General features: G+C 37.1%; 1 protein-coding gene across 2 annotated transcripts in view; it reads left to right on the plus strand.

Annotated features, from left to right (window-relative positions):
- The window catches only part of LOC138705787 (adenylate kinase isoenzyme 5), a 426,744-nt gene that overhangs the window by 148,681 nt on the left and 259,681 nt on the right, over positions 1–18,382 (plus strand). For both annotated transcript variants that reach the window (XM_069834426.1, XM_069834427.1), the window contains exon 4: positions 5,017–5,159. In XM_069834426.1, the coding sequence (XP_069690527.1) occupies positions 5,017–5,159 (143 nt within the window). The remainder of the gene's footprint in view (positions 1–5,016; positions 5,160–18,382) is intronic.

The raw sequence follows: 18,382 nt of genomic DNA on the forward strand, positions 1-18,382 counted from the left end.
GATACTGTTTACTTCCCCTCGAAGTTGCTGGGTTGGGAGAGAAAGGCTTTCGGACTGTTTTCTGTACAGAGTGTCTAATAGGGACACTATTGACTACCTCTCACAGCTGTTGCGCTACGAGAGATTGACTTTCGAAATGGTTTTATTTACATTCTGCAGTATTCTGTAGCCTATGCAGGGCCGGAGTTAGGTATAGTGCAGCTCCTAGGCAGTGCTAGAATTTACTGCCCCCAACTCCCACAAAAGGTTTATGAGCAGCTATTATATAGGTTATGTTTAGTTAAAGTTATTATTAAATGAAATGTTACAATTCAGAAAATAATAAATTACTGGAATCAAAATACATGCATCTTACTTGTGAATTATAAAGATTACCTCCGGATTTTCTTCATAGAGATAGCAATGATGGTATTATGAAATTCGAACTGACAAAGCATATCAGAATCGATGGGGGGGGGGGGGGAAACATAATATTCACACTTAATCAATGTTGAAACAAAAATGATTTTTGAAAGTCAGGCTGTGGTTTATTTTTAAGCATTCTTTTTGTTTATTTCGAATATTTCTTACTTAGATAGGAGTATAAAGTAAATTGAAAAATAAACTCCAACACTTTGCGGAATAAAATCGAAGTATACAGGGTGATTCAAAATTACGGGGCATAATTTCAGGTATGTATTTCCCACATGTAGACAATCAAAATAGTTCATTACAACATGTGTCCGGAAATGCTTCATTTCCGAGTTATGGCCTTCACAACATTGAAATTCACCGGAAAGTTTTTTCTTTCCTCAGGTCGTTGTCATTACAGAAGATGTTCAAAATGTCCACCTCCTGCTTGAATACAGACCTCACATCGATGTCTCATTGACCTGCGAACACGATCCCAAACTCCAGGAGTATTGCGTATGTCCTCAGAACATGCCACAATTCGATTCCGAAGGGATTCCAAATCAGGCACCGGAGACGAATAAACCAATGATTTTAAATGGCCCCACAAGTAGAAATCCAGAGGGTCCAGATCAGGTGAGCGTGGAGCCAAGCAATTGGGCCACCTCTACCTATCCATCGATCAGGAAACCTTCGATCCAAGTACCGGCGAGCCGTACGACTGAAGTGTGCAGGAGCGCCATCATGCAAGAAATGAATGTGTTGACGATTGATCAGTGGAGTGTCTTCTAAAACATGAGGTATGGTGTTTTCCAGGACGTTTGTGTACGCCTGCCCCGTAAGTCTGTTTACAAGTACATGGGGTCCAACTAATCGATCACCAATGATACCGGCCCACATGTTGAGGGAGAACCGCACCTGGTGATGAGATGATAGAACAGTTGAACGTGGGTTTTCATACGCCCATACATGCTGATTGTGGAAATTTGTTATGCCATCTCGTGTGAACTGTGCTTCATCTGTAAATAATACTAAGGCAGGAAAGTTCGGATTTACACCACACTGCTGCAAGAACCACTGACAGAACCTAACTCGTGCAGGGTAATCTGCTGGTGACAGGGCCTGTACACGTTGCAAATGATAAGGATACAATTGATACTCTTTCAACAGTCTCCAGACAGTCGAATGAGGAACATTGACTTGCAACGCTACCCTTCGTGTGCTGATAGAAGGAGTCATGTTCACAGCCTCCAGAATCTCCTCCTGTACTTCTGGAGTTGTAGATCTTGGTCGTCCCCTTCCCAAACCAGAAAAGTTAAATTTTCCATACTCGCACAGACGGTAATGGAGACGTACAAATGTCTTCCGCTGTACATGAAGTTTATCTCTGCCAGCGCTTGATTTGAATACAAGTCGCACAGTCTAACGCCTACACAACACTGAATGTAACCTTCGCCTCGGAATGAACTGTCAGAGTGCCCTCTTAATGTTTCCTTTGATGGCAACGATCTGCGGAAAGAAAAACGTTCCGGTGAATTTCAATGTTGTGAAGGCCATAACTCGGAAATAAAGCATTTCCGGACACATGTTGTAATGAACTATTTTGATTGTCTACATGTGGGAAATACATACCTGAAATTATTCCCCGAATTTTTGAAACACTCTGTATATCAGCGCACAACTCGTCGCTGCAACGGTCTGCCACAGGCTGGCTTCCAACTTCTTAGCTCGAGCGCCGATCAGTCACTCACTCACCTCTCCGGCGTGCCGGTCAAAGACGTTATATAGTATATTAGACTCACACGGAGCGCTGATGTCCTGTCCAAAATTGAAACCAGTCTGCGCATGTTTATGTCTAAGAGGAGGAGACATTCTCATCTCCAGGAAGTCAGATAGCACACTGGATCACAGAGTATACAGGAAACCGACTCATACCGATCTATATCTGAATGGACGCAGCCACCACCATCCGGCACAGAAACGAACGGTCCTGTCGACTCTTTTACACAGGGCGAGAGGGATTTCGGACAAAAAGAGTCTCCCTTCTGAGATCTGTCACCTACGTAAGACGTTCCAACAGAACAACTTCGGCAACAGGGAAATCTTCAAGCATATCATGATCATCTCAATCCACAAAATCACCATTAAACAATAGACGTATAATTCCCAAACTTTTCCTCCCTCTCTTCTACCCTCCTTGTCTCCTGGAGTTGGCCCATTCGCGGCCTGTCTCCCTTTAAACACCACAAGAATGCCATCGCTGAGGACGCGCATAACATGTCATGGGTCCGAACCAGGCACATACATTTAAACAATCCACATTCACCAACAACAAGAGGAAATCTAATAAAGCACCCACACTGGTACGTACCAGCGAACATCCCACAGACTGCTGGACAGCTGAAGTCAAAGCCAACGCCCAAACACCAGGAAAACAACATCATAAAAAATTGTGACTGCCCTCACCAGTGCATAGTGATGCACGACAGATATACTTGAATAACTAAACAAAAAATAAAATGCATTTCCAAATTTACACAAGCCCAATAATCTAATTATCTCACAAATAGTACATGTCTTCTCCTCACATTACAACAAAACGACCCCTAAATCCTTCTTTTTTAAAATCTTCTTTAAAATCTTCTTTCTTACTTTCTACTCACCTGTTTTCTTTCCACGTCTCAACTCATAAAGCCCCAAATATCTAACATTCTGGTACCACTGCACTCACAAGCACTCAAGGTCGAAGAGGGCATTGTAATGTAAGACCCTAAAACGACCGCTGGCTCTGCCAGCAATCAACACTGAACACTGGCTCCCACATCACTTCGTCCCTGAAGATGATGGCAGAGCTAGCCGTCGAAAGCTTTGAAGCTAATCCCCAACTCACCTGGCTGAGAACCCGAGAAGAGTTATTCTGAATAAAGTTTCTTCTAAGACATTGGAATAGTATGATTAGTAGTTTCATTTCCGATGTATTGCAAAACTGTAAACTATGAGTAACATTCCATACAGTTTCAATCTTATGTACGAGAGATCAACATTATATTGTCAATCACTTTATAAATATGGCATTGGCTTTCCTCGATTTATTTTGACTTAATTGATACATATTTTGAACTACTAAACCATGTAGATGCACGGCGACAGACTTGTTATACGTAATCGGCCTGGATCACATTATGAAATAACATGTTCGTCTCCCAGTCGTTGATCGTCTTAGCATCTGTTATGAGGAGTTGAAAATAAAGTGATGATCCATGTGGAAATAAAACTTTGATTATATCCACTTTATTCATGAATAGATAGATTTTCTGTGTGCACTAAATCTACTACGGAGTCCGGCAAATTTAGTCCTCATTATATGAAAATACACTGCTATATTCCGCCAAGAACAATATCGCCCTCAACCCAGAAAGAAAGCCACATATAGATTATTCAGTACCTCGTGAACCCTACCTGCGTGTGAGGGGAAGGAAAAAGAGGGCTGAAAAGCTTCTCTTCCTCGCTACGCTTCGACTTGAAGCAATCTAGCTCATTTACATCTACCATAAGATTCTTACTATGAGTTACGGCGCAAGCATGCATTTGATAAGATAAAGAATCGTCTACACTATTAGTACAGAAGCAGGACGTATGATATCGACCACATAGACACCCAATGATGACTAAGTATGTAAATTTTATGTCTTATTTAACGACGCTTGCAACTGCCGAGGTTACACCAATCTCGCTGGTGTGCCGGAATTTTGTCTCGCAGAAGTTCTTTTACATGCCAGTAAATCTACTGACATGAGCCTGTCGCATTTAAGCACACTTAAATGCCATCGACCTGGCTGGAGATCGAACCCGCAACCTCGAGCATAGAAGGCCAGCGCTATATCAACTGCGCCAACCAGGCCGACTGCTATGTATGTATGTATGTATGTATGTATGTATGTATGTATGTATGTATGTATGTATGTAAGCATGCACGTATGTACGTCCATAAGAATTATATGTGCAAAGATGATGTATATACTCGTACACATACGCGTATATTGACTTTATTATTCTTTACTTGCCGTATCAGATCCTTTGTTATTTTGTCATTTCGAGATTTCTGAGAACTAATTTAATCAATGAGAGATTAGCTATTAGTTTTGTGTCCACGTTGTTTGTAATTAAAATTAGACAGCTCAGCTTCAAACATCTTCAGTCGATGTCCTATTTCACATCAGTTTGACGTTTTAGTCTCTATATTTTTTAATTATTTGCATTCGCTAATCAATATAACATAAATTCTTTGTTATGAATATTTTATAATTAATTTCACATCAAATTTCTAATATTCCGAACCGATGAAGAGAACAGAAACTGCAGAAACTTTATAAAATCTGAAATTACTCTATGTGTTGTGAGATAATTGATAAATATCCACATATCTCGCAGAGTACAAGCCTGTAGAAAACAGGACAAAATTACTCTGTAAAATTTGTGCAAGACAGAAGTTCATAAATGTTTATTCGATATCTAGAGGCGCACATTGTACTTCACTGTACTACATTGCAATCTCAATCTGCTTCGTGTTGCAGCTTAATGGAAATCGATATACTGACTAAAGTAATGTTCTTCTTCATTATGTAGATATGAAAGACTTCGGCCAATTGTCTAGCAAGACGGTCACAGAAGTGCTGATGTTGGAAATGAAAATGGCGCCGGCCGCCAAAACATATCTGGTGTCAGGATACCCGAGGAACATGAGGGACGTTGTGGAGTATTCGGAGAAGGTAAGTGTGTGGAATAACATTACATGCTTATTTGTATTTTTCATTGGTCTTAGTTTACGTGGGCGTGAATTCGAATTCATTCTAGGACATATTAGTTTGTATATGTTAATGTGGTGTTCTGTATTGTCTTACATACGGTGCCTGAAGTCTCACTGTGTATTCATCCAGCGTAAGGACGATAGAAATCTGTATGTGATCTAAACCACAACTCTACGAAGATGATCTGTATTTGTTCAGTAATTTCCTTCAATTATATAAATGATCAAATTGATAGCCCACAGTAAATAAGGTGACTTAACAAGAATGAAGAAACTTTGGAATTTGAGGGGAAAATTAATTATTACTTACTCGGCAACATCCACAAGACTGTCATTTTGAAGCATGTTTACGGAAACAACTTCCTGCAATACTTCGATTTACCGTGATAAATCTGGAAGAAATTGCTATTTTTTGGATAAAGATACAATTTGCAGTTCTTTATGTCCATTATTTAAAATAATACTTATATTTTTACCGAATTTTACGTAGCAAGTAGGCCTACTTAAAATTACCTAAATATATCAGAGCTACCGGTACACTTTTAAATTTCGGGGCCTCTAATTAAATAGCTTAAACTTTGCCCATATTTTCAAAAGTTCTACATAATTTAAGTAGCAAAATTGACTCAAGTTGTAATGAAATACAATAACTACATATAAGTAATCTGAATGTGAATAACAATCTTAAGTACAGAGCACGTGAAGAACTAGATTCATGTTTGGTTTGAAAGCTGTATTTATATTCATACAACACAGTTGGGAAAAACTTTGATTTAAATTGTAAAGAATATGCTATAAATTCACTTTTGGCTTGCAAGCAATATCTCTATGCATACTATGCAATGGGGAAAGTATAGACTACATAGAGCTCATGCTTCTGTAGATTCACGTTTTGTTTCAAAGCAATACCTCTATGCGTTCAAACAATTAAAAAATGTCCGTGAAGGTATTTTTTAAACCTACTATTATACCTTCAAATTTACAACTCATAGTTCCGTTGCCTTTAGGAAGAAAAAATATTCGAATTCAACAAGTATCTGCATGTGACTGATTATCAAATTTTATCTCCCAATGTAATAGTTTCTTTAGCTTTTTTCATTTACAAAAATTTTTGCTCAATTTTCTGTCATAAATATTTTATAAGAAATGTCGTATCAAACGAGGAATATTCCGTTCTCCTAATGATTCATTGCGAATAATGTGACCACCGAAGCTTTAATTTTCATTTGTTTCTGAACTATCGATACGTTTATTTTCCTTTGAATAAAATTAAATATTATGCATACTCATAAGAGAAAAATAAAGCTATTGTTATGTAGGTTATATAAAATCAAATGTCGTATCAGCGATTGCAACAGTTGCTGCTAATAAAAGACAGTAGCGAGTGGCGACTCTCAGCTGCTGCAGCTTCTACTACTGCTGCGACTATATTAATAATAATAATAATAATAATAATAATAATAATAATAATAATAATAATGATAATAATAATAGTAACAAAAGCCATATTAACAGTAACAACTATAACAGTAACAGGGACAATAATAATAATAATAATAATAATAATAATAATAATAATAATAATAAGAAACTTTCGAAAGTGGTACGCGAGTTATTTTGTAAATCATATTGGCTGTTATAGTTCACAAAAATTGACTCACCAGTATTGTAGCATTAGCTTTATACGAAATTGAACTTTAGCCTTTCTTGTGAGGTAAAGTGAATATTTTATTAAATATCTCCGTTGTATTTCTGATCATTCCCAACAGACTGAATTCTATTGAAATTACCGCCAAGTGCGAAAGCCTCTGTTTTCCTGTGCAGTTACGGGCATATGTTTTTGCTGTATTTCAAATTATTATGTTTCCCTCTAAACCAGAGATGTGAAAGCACTTGCATTACTTGCTCATATTACAAGCAATACAAATCCAAAAAGTTCACTTTTCAGCAAGATAAAGTGAAGTTTAAGGAAATATTGTGCGAGTTCTTGAGAGCACGCAGTGCAGGCCCTTTGACATCCTGCTATAAACTTCTGACATTCGTGCGAACACTCAAATGAAGCTAGCTTCCCTCTAAACTTCTGCCATTTGTGAGAGCACTCAAATGAAACTAACTTCCCCCTAAGCTCCTCGCATGTTATATCGCAGGTTTTAAAATCCCATTTTCCGCATATTATTTAAAGTTTTATACGTAGGAGATTTTTCTTGAATATCAAAATTATATCATATTAAAAACATTATACATTATAATATACCGAAGCAGAAATTCAGTTCACCTGAACGCTCACTCTTTTACTGAGGCACTAAAAAAAATGTACCGTATCGAACAGATTTCAGAGAATGAGGCGAATAAACATCTATACATTTGCATAGAATCTTTTCCTTTCTTTCTCTTAACTGTTTTTGTCTTTCTCTTCCTTTTCTCCCTTTTGTTCTTTGTATCAGTCTTCTTTTCATTTCATTCATTCTTATAATCTCTCTTTCTTCCCCTATTTTACTTATTTCTTGCCAATCTTATCCTCTTCCTTTTCCCCCGCCTTCTTGACCTATCATTTTCCATTAATTTTCTTGTTTTATTATTTTTCCTTGTTTTCTCCTCTGTCTCGTTTCTAATTTTCCTTTTACGTCGCTACCTTTACTTATTTATTTTTTCAGTTTTTTTAATAATTTATTCCTTCTTCGCTTTTTCTTTCTTGCTTTCTTTACTGCTTTTATCTCATATCATTTTTTATTTTTATTTTCCATTTTTTCTCATGTTTTTTATTTCTTCTTCATATATATTGCTTCCTTTTTATATTATTATTTTCACTTCAATCTCAACTTCTGTCTTTGTACTTATTTTTCTTTCATTTTTATTAATTTTCTCTTCTTTATGTCTTTCGTCTTTGTTATTTTTCCATTTCTTTCTTAATTTACTATTTTACATCATTTGTTTATTTCAATTGTTTTTCTTTCTTCCTTCAATCTTCGTTAGTTGCTACTGCCTTTTTATTTTTACTTCTCTTTCTTTCTTCATTTTTCAATTCCTTTCTTCATTCAATCTCCATTCTCTTTCTTTTAATTTTCTAACTTTGCTCTTTGAATTCGTTATGTATACAAACTATAGAGGAGGCAATAACTGAAAAAGAGTTGTCTAGTCATGAATCAGAATGGTACAATGTCACAACTTGAGACAACACAGTCACATTTTAAAAGAGATAAAATTCAACTTGGATGGTGAAAAATCAACTGTGGATCGCACTGACTGGTGATCATACAAAGACACTGGTTCAGAACTCAATACCTAATTCATAAAATTTACGTCATATAAACACCCTATTTTATTATTATTATTATTATTATTATTATTATTATTATTATTATTATTATTATTATTATTATTATTATTACAGTAGCGGTGTGATAAGAAAAAGAACAGACCATGAAATCCCATTAGGGCAATGGCCTCCTGTAACGCCTGTTACACGGCTAGCTCAATTACTCTCAATTGGCGAGCCAATCCAATTCAGATTTTTTCTTACACTTCTTGTCTTCATTTGGGTAATTTCTTACTCTCTGTTTGTGCATTCGGTTTTTACACTACATAATATATACTATATACACTATACCATTCACCTACTATACTTATATGAAACACAGAGAAAATCGAAGCACTGAACTATTCTAAATCGAGTACTCTCTTTTAAGTTATTTGCTCGATCCTTCATATTTACATTGTTTGAAGCACTCTTCTTTCTACTCTTCTCCAGTTTTCACGGTGAGTTGCTGTTCTGGACCATACTTCTCCTGCTGTTTCTCTGAACAGGTCTGAGCAACGCCGCCTTGGTCTACCCTGGCCTTTCTTCCCTATTCTCGGGTCACATACAATTGATGCATAGGCCCATCTTGACTGTATGAGTCTCAGTACGTGACCGCCTTATCTCCACTTCACTTACAGAGCTTGGACCGCTATTTTCTTCAGGCTTGTCCGGGTCATCGCTTCTTGATTGCTGATTCTATCCCTCCAGGAGACGTGCTGTATTTTCCTCCCCATCTTGCGTTGGCTTACTCTTAACATCTTCATTTGGGTATTTGTCAGCGACCAAATTGACTTACATATAGCATGACAGGGAAGACACAGCTTTCCAAAAAATCGATTTTGAGCTGGCGACTTAAAAATTTGTCAACCAGGATGAATTTCAGACATCAGAATTTGTTCTATCCCATTTTCATTCTTCTCTCGACTTCCTCCTCTGAACTTTCTTGCATGGTTATGAGTTGACCCAGGTATGCATAGCTTGGGTGTATTCCATAGCTGTTTTGTTGACAATAATGATCACTTGTCCTTTAGAAGCAATCTTAGTTTTATTGGGATTCATAGTGAAACCATCCGGTTTAATATTGTATTATCAAAACATAATTATGATCCTTGCCATCAATCTGGAAAACAAGAGTTTTAAAAGTTTTTTATTTACGACACTGAATCAACATCTTAGGTTATTTAGCGTCTGAATGAGGTGAAGGTGATAATGCCGGTGAAATGAGTTCGAAGTCCAGCACCGAAAGTTACCAACATTTTCTCAAACTGGGTTGAGGGAAAACCCGAAAAAAAATCTCAACCAGGTAATGTGTCCCGACCGGGGTTCGAACCCTGGTCACCTGGTTTCGCGGCTAGACGCGCTAACCGTTACTCCACAGGTGTGGACGAATTTTAAAGGTGTTAATAAAATTGTTCATTATTATCTGAACAGAATACAACTGTTTGTGAGAAAATCTGACATGAGCATAAATGCTTTAAAAAACATAATTATCAATCCATCATGTTTATTGCCACAGGAGTGGAAGGAGACTGTCTCAGAAGTATCGATTATGCATAATGCCAAGAGTTTTGCACTCGAGAGGTCTTCAACCCTTCGTTCGTACATGCGCGCAGTGGAAAATTATATTCACGTGTTGCACCTAGGCTGGTAAAATATTATCTCACTCCTACGAGTCAGTATTTACTGAGAATATTTGTATAACATAGAGGGACAAATTATTTTACGTTCATAGCATATATGTTCGAGTTTTTAAGGCCCTTCTATTTCTTTTCTTCTTTAATTTCCCTTTAATTTTCATGTTCAATCTTCTTTCAACTTTCTTTCATAATTTTTTTAAGAAAAGTGTCTTTTCTTGCAGTGAGCCATCCAAGGCAAATACAAAGAATTTATTTTTACTTTTTCAACGGTGTATTATTTTGTAATAAAATACATATTACTACAAGAATAGGCTAATAATCCATACTTTATTTAAACCAATCGTTATTTCAGATTTTATATATTATGCTTAGAGAATGTGAAATATAGAAGAATAAGGAAAGAATAGGATTAAGGTCTATTCACACATCTCCGGGACGTAACGGTGCTTTCCGTGTCCGTATCCGTCCTTTCCGACATGATTTTTTTCACATCTGTTCTCACATTTCCGTTCCGTGCAGTTGTAACTCGGTATAATTTTTCAAAGAATCCCCAGACGGTCTCTTTTGTTGCTAGAAGAACTACTGTCCACCCCGGTCATTAAGGGACGCGTGCGGAAATTCCTAGGCGCGCAGTTGTCACATTTTACATTGCCTTCGTCCCACGTGGCGTGGGTATGAAACAATCGTATGTTTATTTCTAAGGCCCGCTCCCACTTAGCGGAATCGAATCAAACAGTATTTCTCTTCACAATGTATTTAAATGGAAGATAGCAGAAAGAGGCGCGACGAATCGAATAGAAGCGAAGCGAATCGATCAGAACAGAACTCATGAGCTAGAATATTTTATTCCACTGCCGGAATAGAATTTCTTGTTTCGGGTATGATCGTATGTTGTCGTGAAGCCTTCGTGAAAAACAGATGAACCACATCAATTATTGGCGGCTTAATTTGTTTACTATTGAAAGTTATTGCTGAAATAGAACGTATACAAAAATCACAATGCAATAGGAACGAAGAAAAATTAATAAATCTTGTGTATAATTATTCTCTTTTGTATGACAAAACACAAAACATAAAAGTACTGTTCGGTTCGATTCCACTAGATGTGAGTGGCAGCAGACTTTTCGTTTCGATTCGGTTCGATTCCGCTAAGTGGGAGCGGGCCTTTATACAACAAACTGTACTTTCATTCAATCAATCACGAATTAATGAATGGTTAATTTTGAGTTATTGTGTGTATAAAGATCCGTTATAGAACCATTGTATGGTCAACTTCTTTAAACTAATATAGTTTCATACTTATATCAATAACAACAACAACAACAACAACAATAATAATAATAATAATAATAATAATAATAATAATAATAATAATAATAATAATAAGTAACACCGAAAGAATATTGTCAATTTGTGTTTCGTGTCTAAATCCGCAGCGAAATCTGAAATGTTATGTAATAAAATATGACAACATTTTGCTTCTCTTACCTCTATTCGTCGTCACTCTTTCCTAAACGAATCACAAATCTCTCTTGGTTACTGTCCCTGTCGTACTTCATATAATTCTGTTCCGTTGTTGAACACAGGAGGCCCAATTATGGGGACCGATTGTTGCAGCTCCATCACGCAGAAGTTAACACACTAGACTCAACTCGGAGTAATATTGTTTTTCCTAACATAAGACTTTAGTTTATGCCAGATCATTTCCAAAAATCGATCTGGTTGGCGCAGTTGGTATAGCGCTGGCCTTCTATGCCCGAGGTTGCGGTTTCGATCCTGGGCGTTTGTGTGCTTAAATGCGACAGGCTCATGTTAGTAGATTTACTGGCATGCAAAAGAACTTTTTCGGGATAAAATTCCGGCACACTGGCGATGCTGATATAACTTCGGCAGCTGCGAGCGTCGTTAAATAAAACATAACATTTACCATTTCCAAAGGATTTAGAACACAATGGTACGGAGGAAGTCGTAACACTTCGTGTCCATACGAGGCTGCGAGCAACTCCACTGCATGTTTCTTACTAATATTGGCTGATTTGATTTCCTGCAACATAACTCCCTTGATGGATATGGGGTTGTGCATGGTAATAGTATTGTACCCCATAAAGTTAATTATATCTTTAACATTGCTGTTCATCTATCATTGCTATCTTGGAACTGTAAAAAAAAAAAAAAAAAAAAACAAGGAATTCACAAGACTTTCAAACAGCAAACAAAAACACTTGTGAATTGTTTGAATATGTTAAGAAAGACTGCAATTAGCATTCAGGGGAGAATTGGCAACATTTATGTTTGCCTCAGAAAACGGAAACAGAGATTACTCCATCCCCCGCGTGGACAGAAAAGGTTGGGGGGACCTTCTTACTTCAAAAGGCAACCGCTCAGCGCAGAGAAAGCAGAGAAACGGGTAGGCGGGAAGAGAGTATCACGTCCGTGAAAACAAAAAAATATCGGTGCGAGCGAAAACGTTTTGCCGGCACGGATCACGGAGAAGCACTGAACGTGTCGGCGAATGCTGTTGCTGGAGATGTAGGAACGCACTGCTTTGTTTGCAAGGCGACGATATTTTATTTTCTCGGAAGATGTCGCCACGTCACGGAGAGCATCGTCACGTCCCGGAGATGTGTGAATAGACCTTACGTGGAAATTTGGCTTTTAAAATTGTTATGATTAACACTCTGAGATAAATAAAGACACTAAGATGTCAGAAAGAAATTTGAAGCGATGAACCTAAATACTGTAAAGTTAGGCTACTTGACCACAGCAGGGCTACTTGGCCACAACGTGACATGTTGAGACATTATATTTAGTATCTACATTTTCACTAACTTTTTTGTTATTGTGCTTTATCTTCAATTGTTACAGGCAGTTAATGGTTAAAAATGGTGTGAACTAATGATAAGACCGTAGGGTCAAAACCCTACATCAATTAAAAAAATGGAGATATGAAAAAGGGGATAGAGGCAGTTAGGGAAGGGAGGCCGAAGAAAGGGGCAGTAGAAAAAATTAAAGTTCCTCGAGCGACGTTAGTACGGAACATACTTGGAAATAATCCGGGACCAGATGGACATCCAAGTGTTCTAAGTAAGTCTTAAGAGGAAGTTATTGCAGAAATCCGGAGAGTGGTGGCTATTTTTACTTTTGCTTATTTGTTTTTAATTAGATGATTATTAAGATTATTTGTAAATTGTTTAAATAAAGAATGTGTAAGAATAAATAAATTTCAATAAATCTTAGTTTTCCTTTAAAATATCGTAAGAATAAATAAAAGTTCAATAAATCTTACTTTTTCTTTAAAATATTATATTATATACATATATTCTCAAAGATTTCTGCCATATATTACGGGGTAACATGAGCACCTAACAATCATAACAAACGTTTTATGTCTAAAATCAGTTCAGTGCCCAAGTAACTCCAAAACCGGATATATTTGGACAGCTAATAAATGTTTCTTTGTTTAAGTTTGTGAAAGATATTTTTCAATTTTTATACCAACAATACAGTCTCGTAGGCTGAGTAGATGCAGTGTTATTTTTTAATCACTTTAATATAAAAGTCTCATATTTTACAACGAAAAGTGTGATAGAATGATGTCCAAGTAGCCCCAGTTTACGGTACTGAAGTGGAAAACCATAGAAAATAAAGAAGGCATAAGTTACACAACGCAGAACTGCACGGATTGTATTCTTCACCTGACATAATTAGAAACATTAAATCCCACATTTGAAATGGCCAGGACATGTAGCACGTATGGGCGAATCCAGAAATGCATATTTTATAGAATGTTAGTTGCGAGACCGGAGGAAAAAAGACCTTTGGGGAGGCCGAGACGCAGATGGGTAGATAATATTAAAATGGATTTGAGGGAGGTGGGATATGATGATAGAGAGTGGATCAATCTTGCAAAGGATAGGGACCGATGGCAGGCTTATGTGAGGGCGGCAATGAATCTGCGGGTTCCTTAAAAGCCATTTGTAAGTAAGTAAGTAATACATCACATAGAAGAAGGCTGTATTTAATATACAAAATTATGTATTTTACGTAAGACAGACGATAGGTAAGAAATCCATGAGTAAAATGGAAAACCCTGTGTTAAGCATGGGGATGGAACGGATCAGAGCCGTAGACTACTATGAAATTGATGGTAGTGGTAAGTGCATATTAGATTGATCAAGCTTCAAAGACAGCTTTAATACTGTGAGGAAGCCACTATCGTGGGTTATAATTCTGCCAAGGGATTTGGTCTAGTATTTTAAAATTTGTTTTTCCCTATTGCCTTACACTGTTAGATGTGGGAGCGTTCTCACATTATAGGAATGCAAAAATATATTAGTCTAATATCACATTAAGAAAAAATGCGTCACGAAAATAACAGATACTTTCTCACTATACGTTATAAAGTGCTTCCTAATAATTAAATTTCTTAAGGATGTGGTGAAAACTATTATTGTGTATAGTTCATTTTCTCGAACAAATTCCAAAATTCTTTCCTGGATGAAATAATTTATTTAATGTGTACCCGAATAGAATTATAATCCTTTGTTATCTTTAGTTATACAAAAACAAGACTTTTCTGAAATCTGAACTGGTCATTATGCTTTATTTTTTATAAAATTGTACGATATAAGTAGTACATAACTTCAACATATTCATTCATTCAGTCGGCCTGGTTGGCGCAGTGGGTAAAGCGCTGGCCTTCTATGCCCGAGGTTGCGGGTTCGATCCTGGGCCAGGTCGATGGCATTTAAGTGTGCTTAAATGCGACAGGCTTATGTCAGTAAATATAGTAGCATGTAAAAGAACTCCTCCGGGGCAAAATTCCGGCATACCGGCGACGCTGATATAACCTCGGCAGTTGCAAGCGTCGTTAAATAAAACATAACATTTTTTTTTTTCATTCATTCATAGTTTTCTGCCCAAGAGCAGATTTTTCACTGCAAATCCAACATTCCCCAATATTTCATATTTTATTTTTCTCTTACATAGTTTCGGCATATGATCCATATATTTTAGCCACCGGTGTGGCTCAGTCGGTTAAAGCGCTTGCCTGCCGATCTGAAGTTGCGCTCGGTTCGATCCCCGCTTGGACTGATTACCTGGTTGGGTTTTTTCTGAGGTTTTACCCAACCGTAGGTGAATGCCAGGTATTCTATGGCGAATCCTCGGCATCATCTCGCCAAATACCATCTCGCTATCACCAGTCTCATCGACGCTAAATAACATTGTAGTTGATACAGCGTCGTTAAATAACCAACTAAAAAAGATCCATAGGGTAAACTAGGGTCCGTTGGACAGTCGGGCATGTTGGACAATATGTACTTTAACGTGTTACCACGCCACTTGTGGGCACCACATTCTGCTAGAAGTCAATGAGCGAAGTAGCCCCACTCGTGCCTACTTCCGTCATTGACTTCTAGCTGAATGTGGTGCCCACAAGTGGCGAGGTAACACGTTAAAGTACGGAGTGTCCAACATGCCCGACTGTCCAACAGACCCTAGTTTACCCTATACCTTAAAATCGTCTATCATCTGATATCTTCTTCTGCTCCCAGTATTCCTTCCGTTCATCAGTTCTTCCAGTGCATCTTTCAATAGGCAATTTCTTCTTAGCCAAAAACCATACCAATTTCTTTTATTCTTCGTGATCAGTTTTAGCATAATTCTTTCTTCACTCACTCTTTCCAATATAGCTTCATTTCTTATTTTGTTTGTCCATTTCACACATACCATTCTTCTCCATAACCACACTTAAAATGCTTCTAGTCACTTCTCTTCACTTCGTCGTAATGTCCATGTTTCTGCCTCTGCTAAACTTCACACAAAGCACTTCCCCAGTTTCTTCCTTAGTTCTTTTTCCAGATGTTCGCAAAACATGCTTCTTCTTCTTCTTCTTCTTATTCTTCTTCTAGCTTCCTTTGCCATTGCTATCTTCCTTTTGACTTCCTGCCAGCAACTCATGTTACTGCTTAAAGTAAATCCCAAGTATTTGAAACTGTCCACTTTTTCTACTGACTCAAGTCGAATTCGCATATTTATCTCCTTCATTTTTCTTTTGATAGCCATGGTTTTCGTCTAGTTTGTATTTATTTTATTCCAATTCTGCTCACAGTAGTCATTTAGCTACAGTAGCATATTCCTTAGTATTATCTCCTCTTCTGCTAACAACGACATATCATCAGCAAATCTTATATACACCTTATTCTTCTTCCTCCTACTATTACTCCTCCCATGTTCTGGAACAGTTCTTCATTAAATCCTCCAAGTAGATGTTGAACAGGATAGGTGATAAAGGGCATCCTTGTCGTACCCTCTCTCTATTTCACTTCCTTCTGACATTTCTTCTCCTATCCTGACTTTGACTCATTCCATATAAAGAATACTGAACAGCATCCTCTCTTTCCATTCCACACCAAATTTTCTTGAGGATCACCATCAGTTTATGCCAATCTACTCGTCAAAATCCTTTTCTAGGTTCGCAAATACTATATACACTTCTTTATTCTTCTCTAAGTATCTTTCGCCGATTGTTCGTTGTAGTCCAATTGCACCCCTTGTACCTTTTTGTTTTCTGAAGCCAAACTGCTCTTCTTCTAACTGTCCTTTCATCTTAGAATATGAACGTCGGTTCAATATTCTCAGTAGAATCTTCGTCGTGTGCGATATCAGGCTGCTATCCCTGAACTCGTTACATTTCTTGGTATTATTTTCTTCGATATTGACAGCAACACTGTCTCCGTAAAATCTTCAGGCCATTTGCTTTTCTCATATGATAGAATTTCCTTCTTGTCTTCACCCATGCATTTCACTAATTCAATGGGGATTCCATCAACTCCTCTTTCTTTCTCATTCTTCATTTCCCTAAGCATTAGTTGAACTTCTTGCCTTAAAATAGAACATTCTTTTTCGTCTTCTGATACGGTTGTTTAGTCTGAAAGCCTGCTAGAACTGATATTTAATAATTGTAGTGAATTTTCCCTGAGAGTCTAATTAGTCAAATGCATTCTCTCATCTCTACTTTGGGACCTCCTGGAATCTTTTAAGATACGAAAGAGAAAGTAGTGTGGAAAGCAACGGAAAGCTACATACCGCATTTATGTTTCTTAAGAAAAACTGCAAACATTGCATAATGAGTCCTTCCACGGTAAAAGATTTCGGGCATAAACTATCTCCCCCGATACGGAAAGACATGGCGCAACCCAACCGAGAGAAGTGAAGATTGAAGATTGAAGATAGAAAACATTAAAATACGTGAATGGTATGAGGAGATTAAGAGGAAGACGAAAAATAGGAAATATTAGAGAATGTTACGTTGCAGTGAAAGACCTGTCTTCGGGCACAACACTATGAAATGAAATGAGTATTCCCCGATCGCCGGCTGGCGGTGCAAGGAGAGTCTGGTGTAGTGACGAGTGAAGTTGCCTGTTCGAAACCTGAATACTCACTGAACCCTAGTTTAGTCAGTCGGTGTGGGTTGAGAATGCGTCTAGCTGGAGAGTAAGAACAATAGAACTTTTAGGTCGCAGTGTTGGGTAATAATGCTCCATCAATAATAAAATAAAGTATATATTTGATTGTTCATTCAAGCGTAACAAATATTTTTCAAAAGTACCTATATGAAATCTCTCCTCAGAAGAAGGAACTCTCCGCTCCTTAATACATAAAGGAAGTGACTATTTCTGGTTAGGTTTCGTGAAAATATGCTCAAAGAATTAAGAAATTATGCATTAGAACTTGAAAATATGCAGTCAAAAGATTTTATTTTACAACAATAAAGTAATGACTCAATACGTTTCGTCCATATATTGGAGGATGTAAATTTGCATTAACATTAAACTTCATTGCTTATTGGTATTACAAGAGATTACAATATATTTCTCCAAATTGTCAGATGTAAATCTCTTTCCGTTATGTAGGCTGCGGATTTATATGCACTAAAAATCGTGAAAATATGAATGCAAATATGCTGAAAAATTAAGAAATTATGCATTACAACTTGAAAATATGTAGTCAAAAGTATTTTATTTAACAACAAAAAAGTAATGACTCAATAATTTCGTCCGTATATTGGAGGATGTAAATTTGCATTAACATTAAACTTCATTGCCTATTGGTATTACAGCAGATTACAATATATTTCTCCAAATATTCAGATGTAAATCTCTTTCGGTTTTCAGCAAGTATGTTCTTATAAACAGAGAATGTTCTTTCAACTTCACATGAATTTAGGGAACAATACTTAAAAGGTGA

The sequence above is a fragment of the Periplaneta americana genome, chromosome 9, assembly GCF_040183065.1.
Source record: "Periplaneta americana isolate PAMFEO1 chromosome 9, P.americana_PAMFEO1_priV1, whole genome shotgun sequence".
NCBI lineage: Eukaryota > Metazoa > Arthropoda > Insecta > Blattodea > Blattidae > Periplaneta > Periplaneta americana.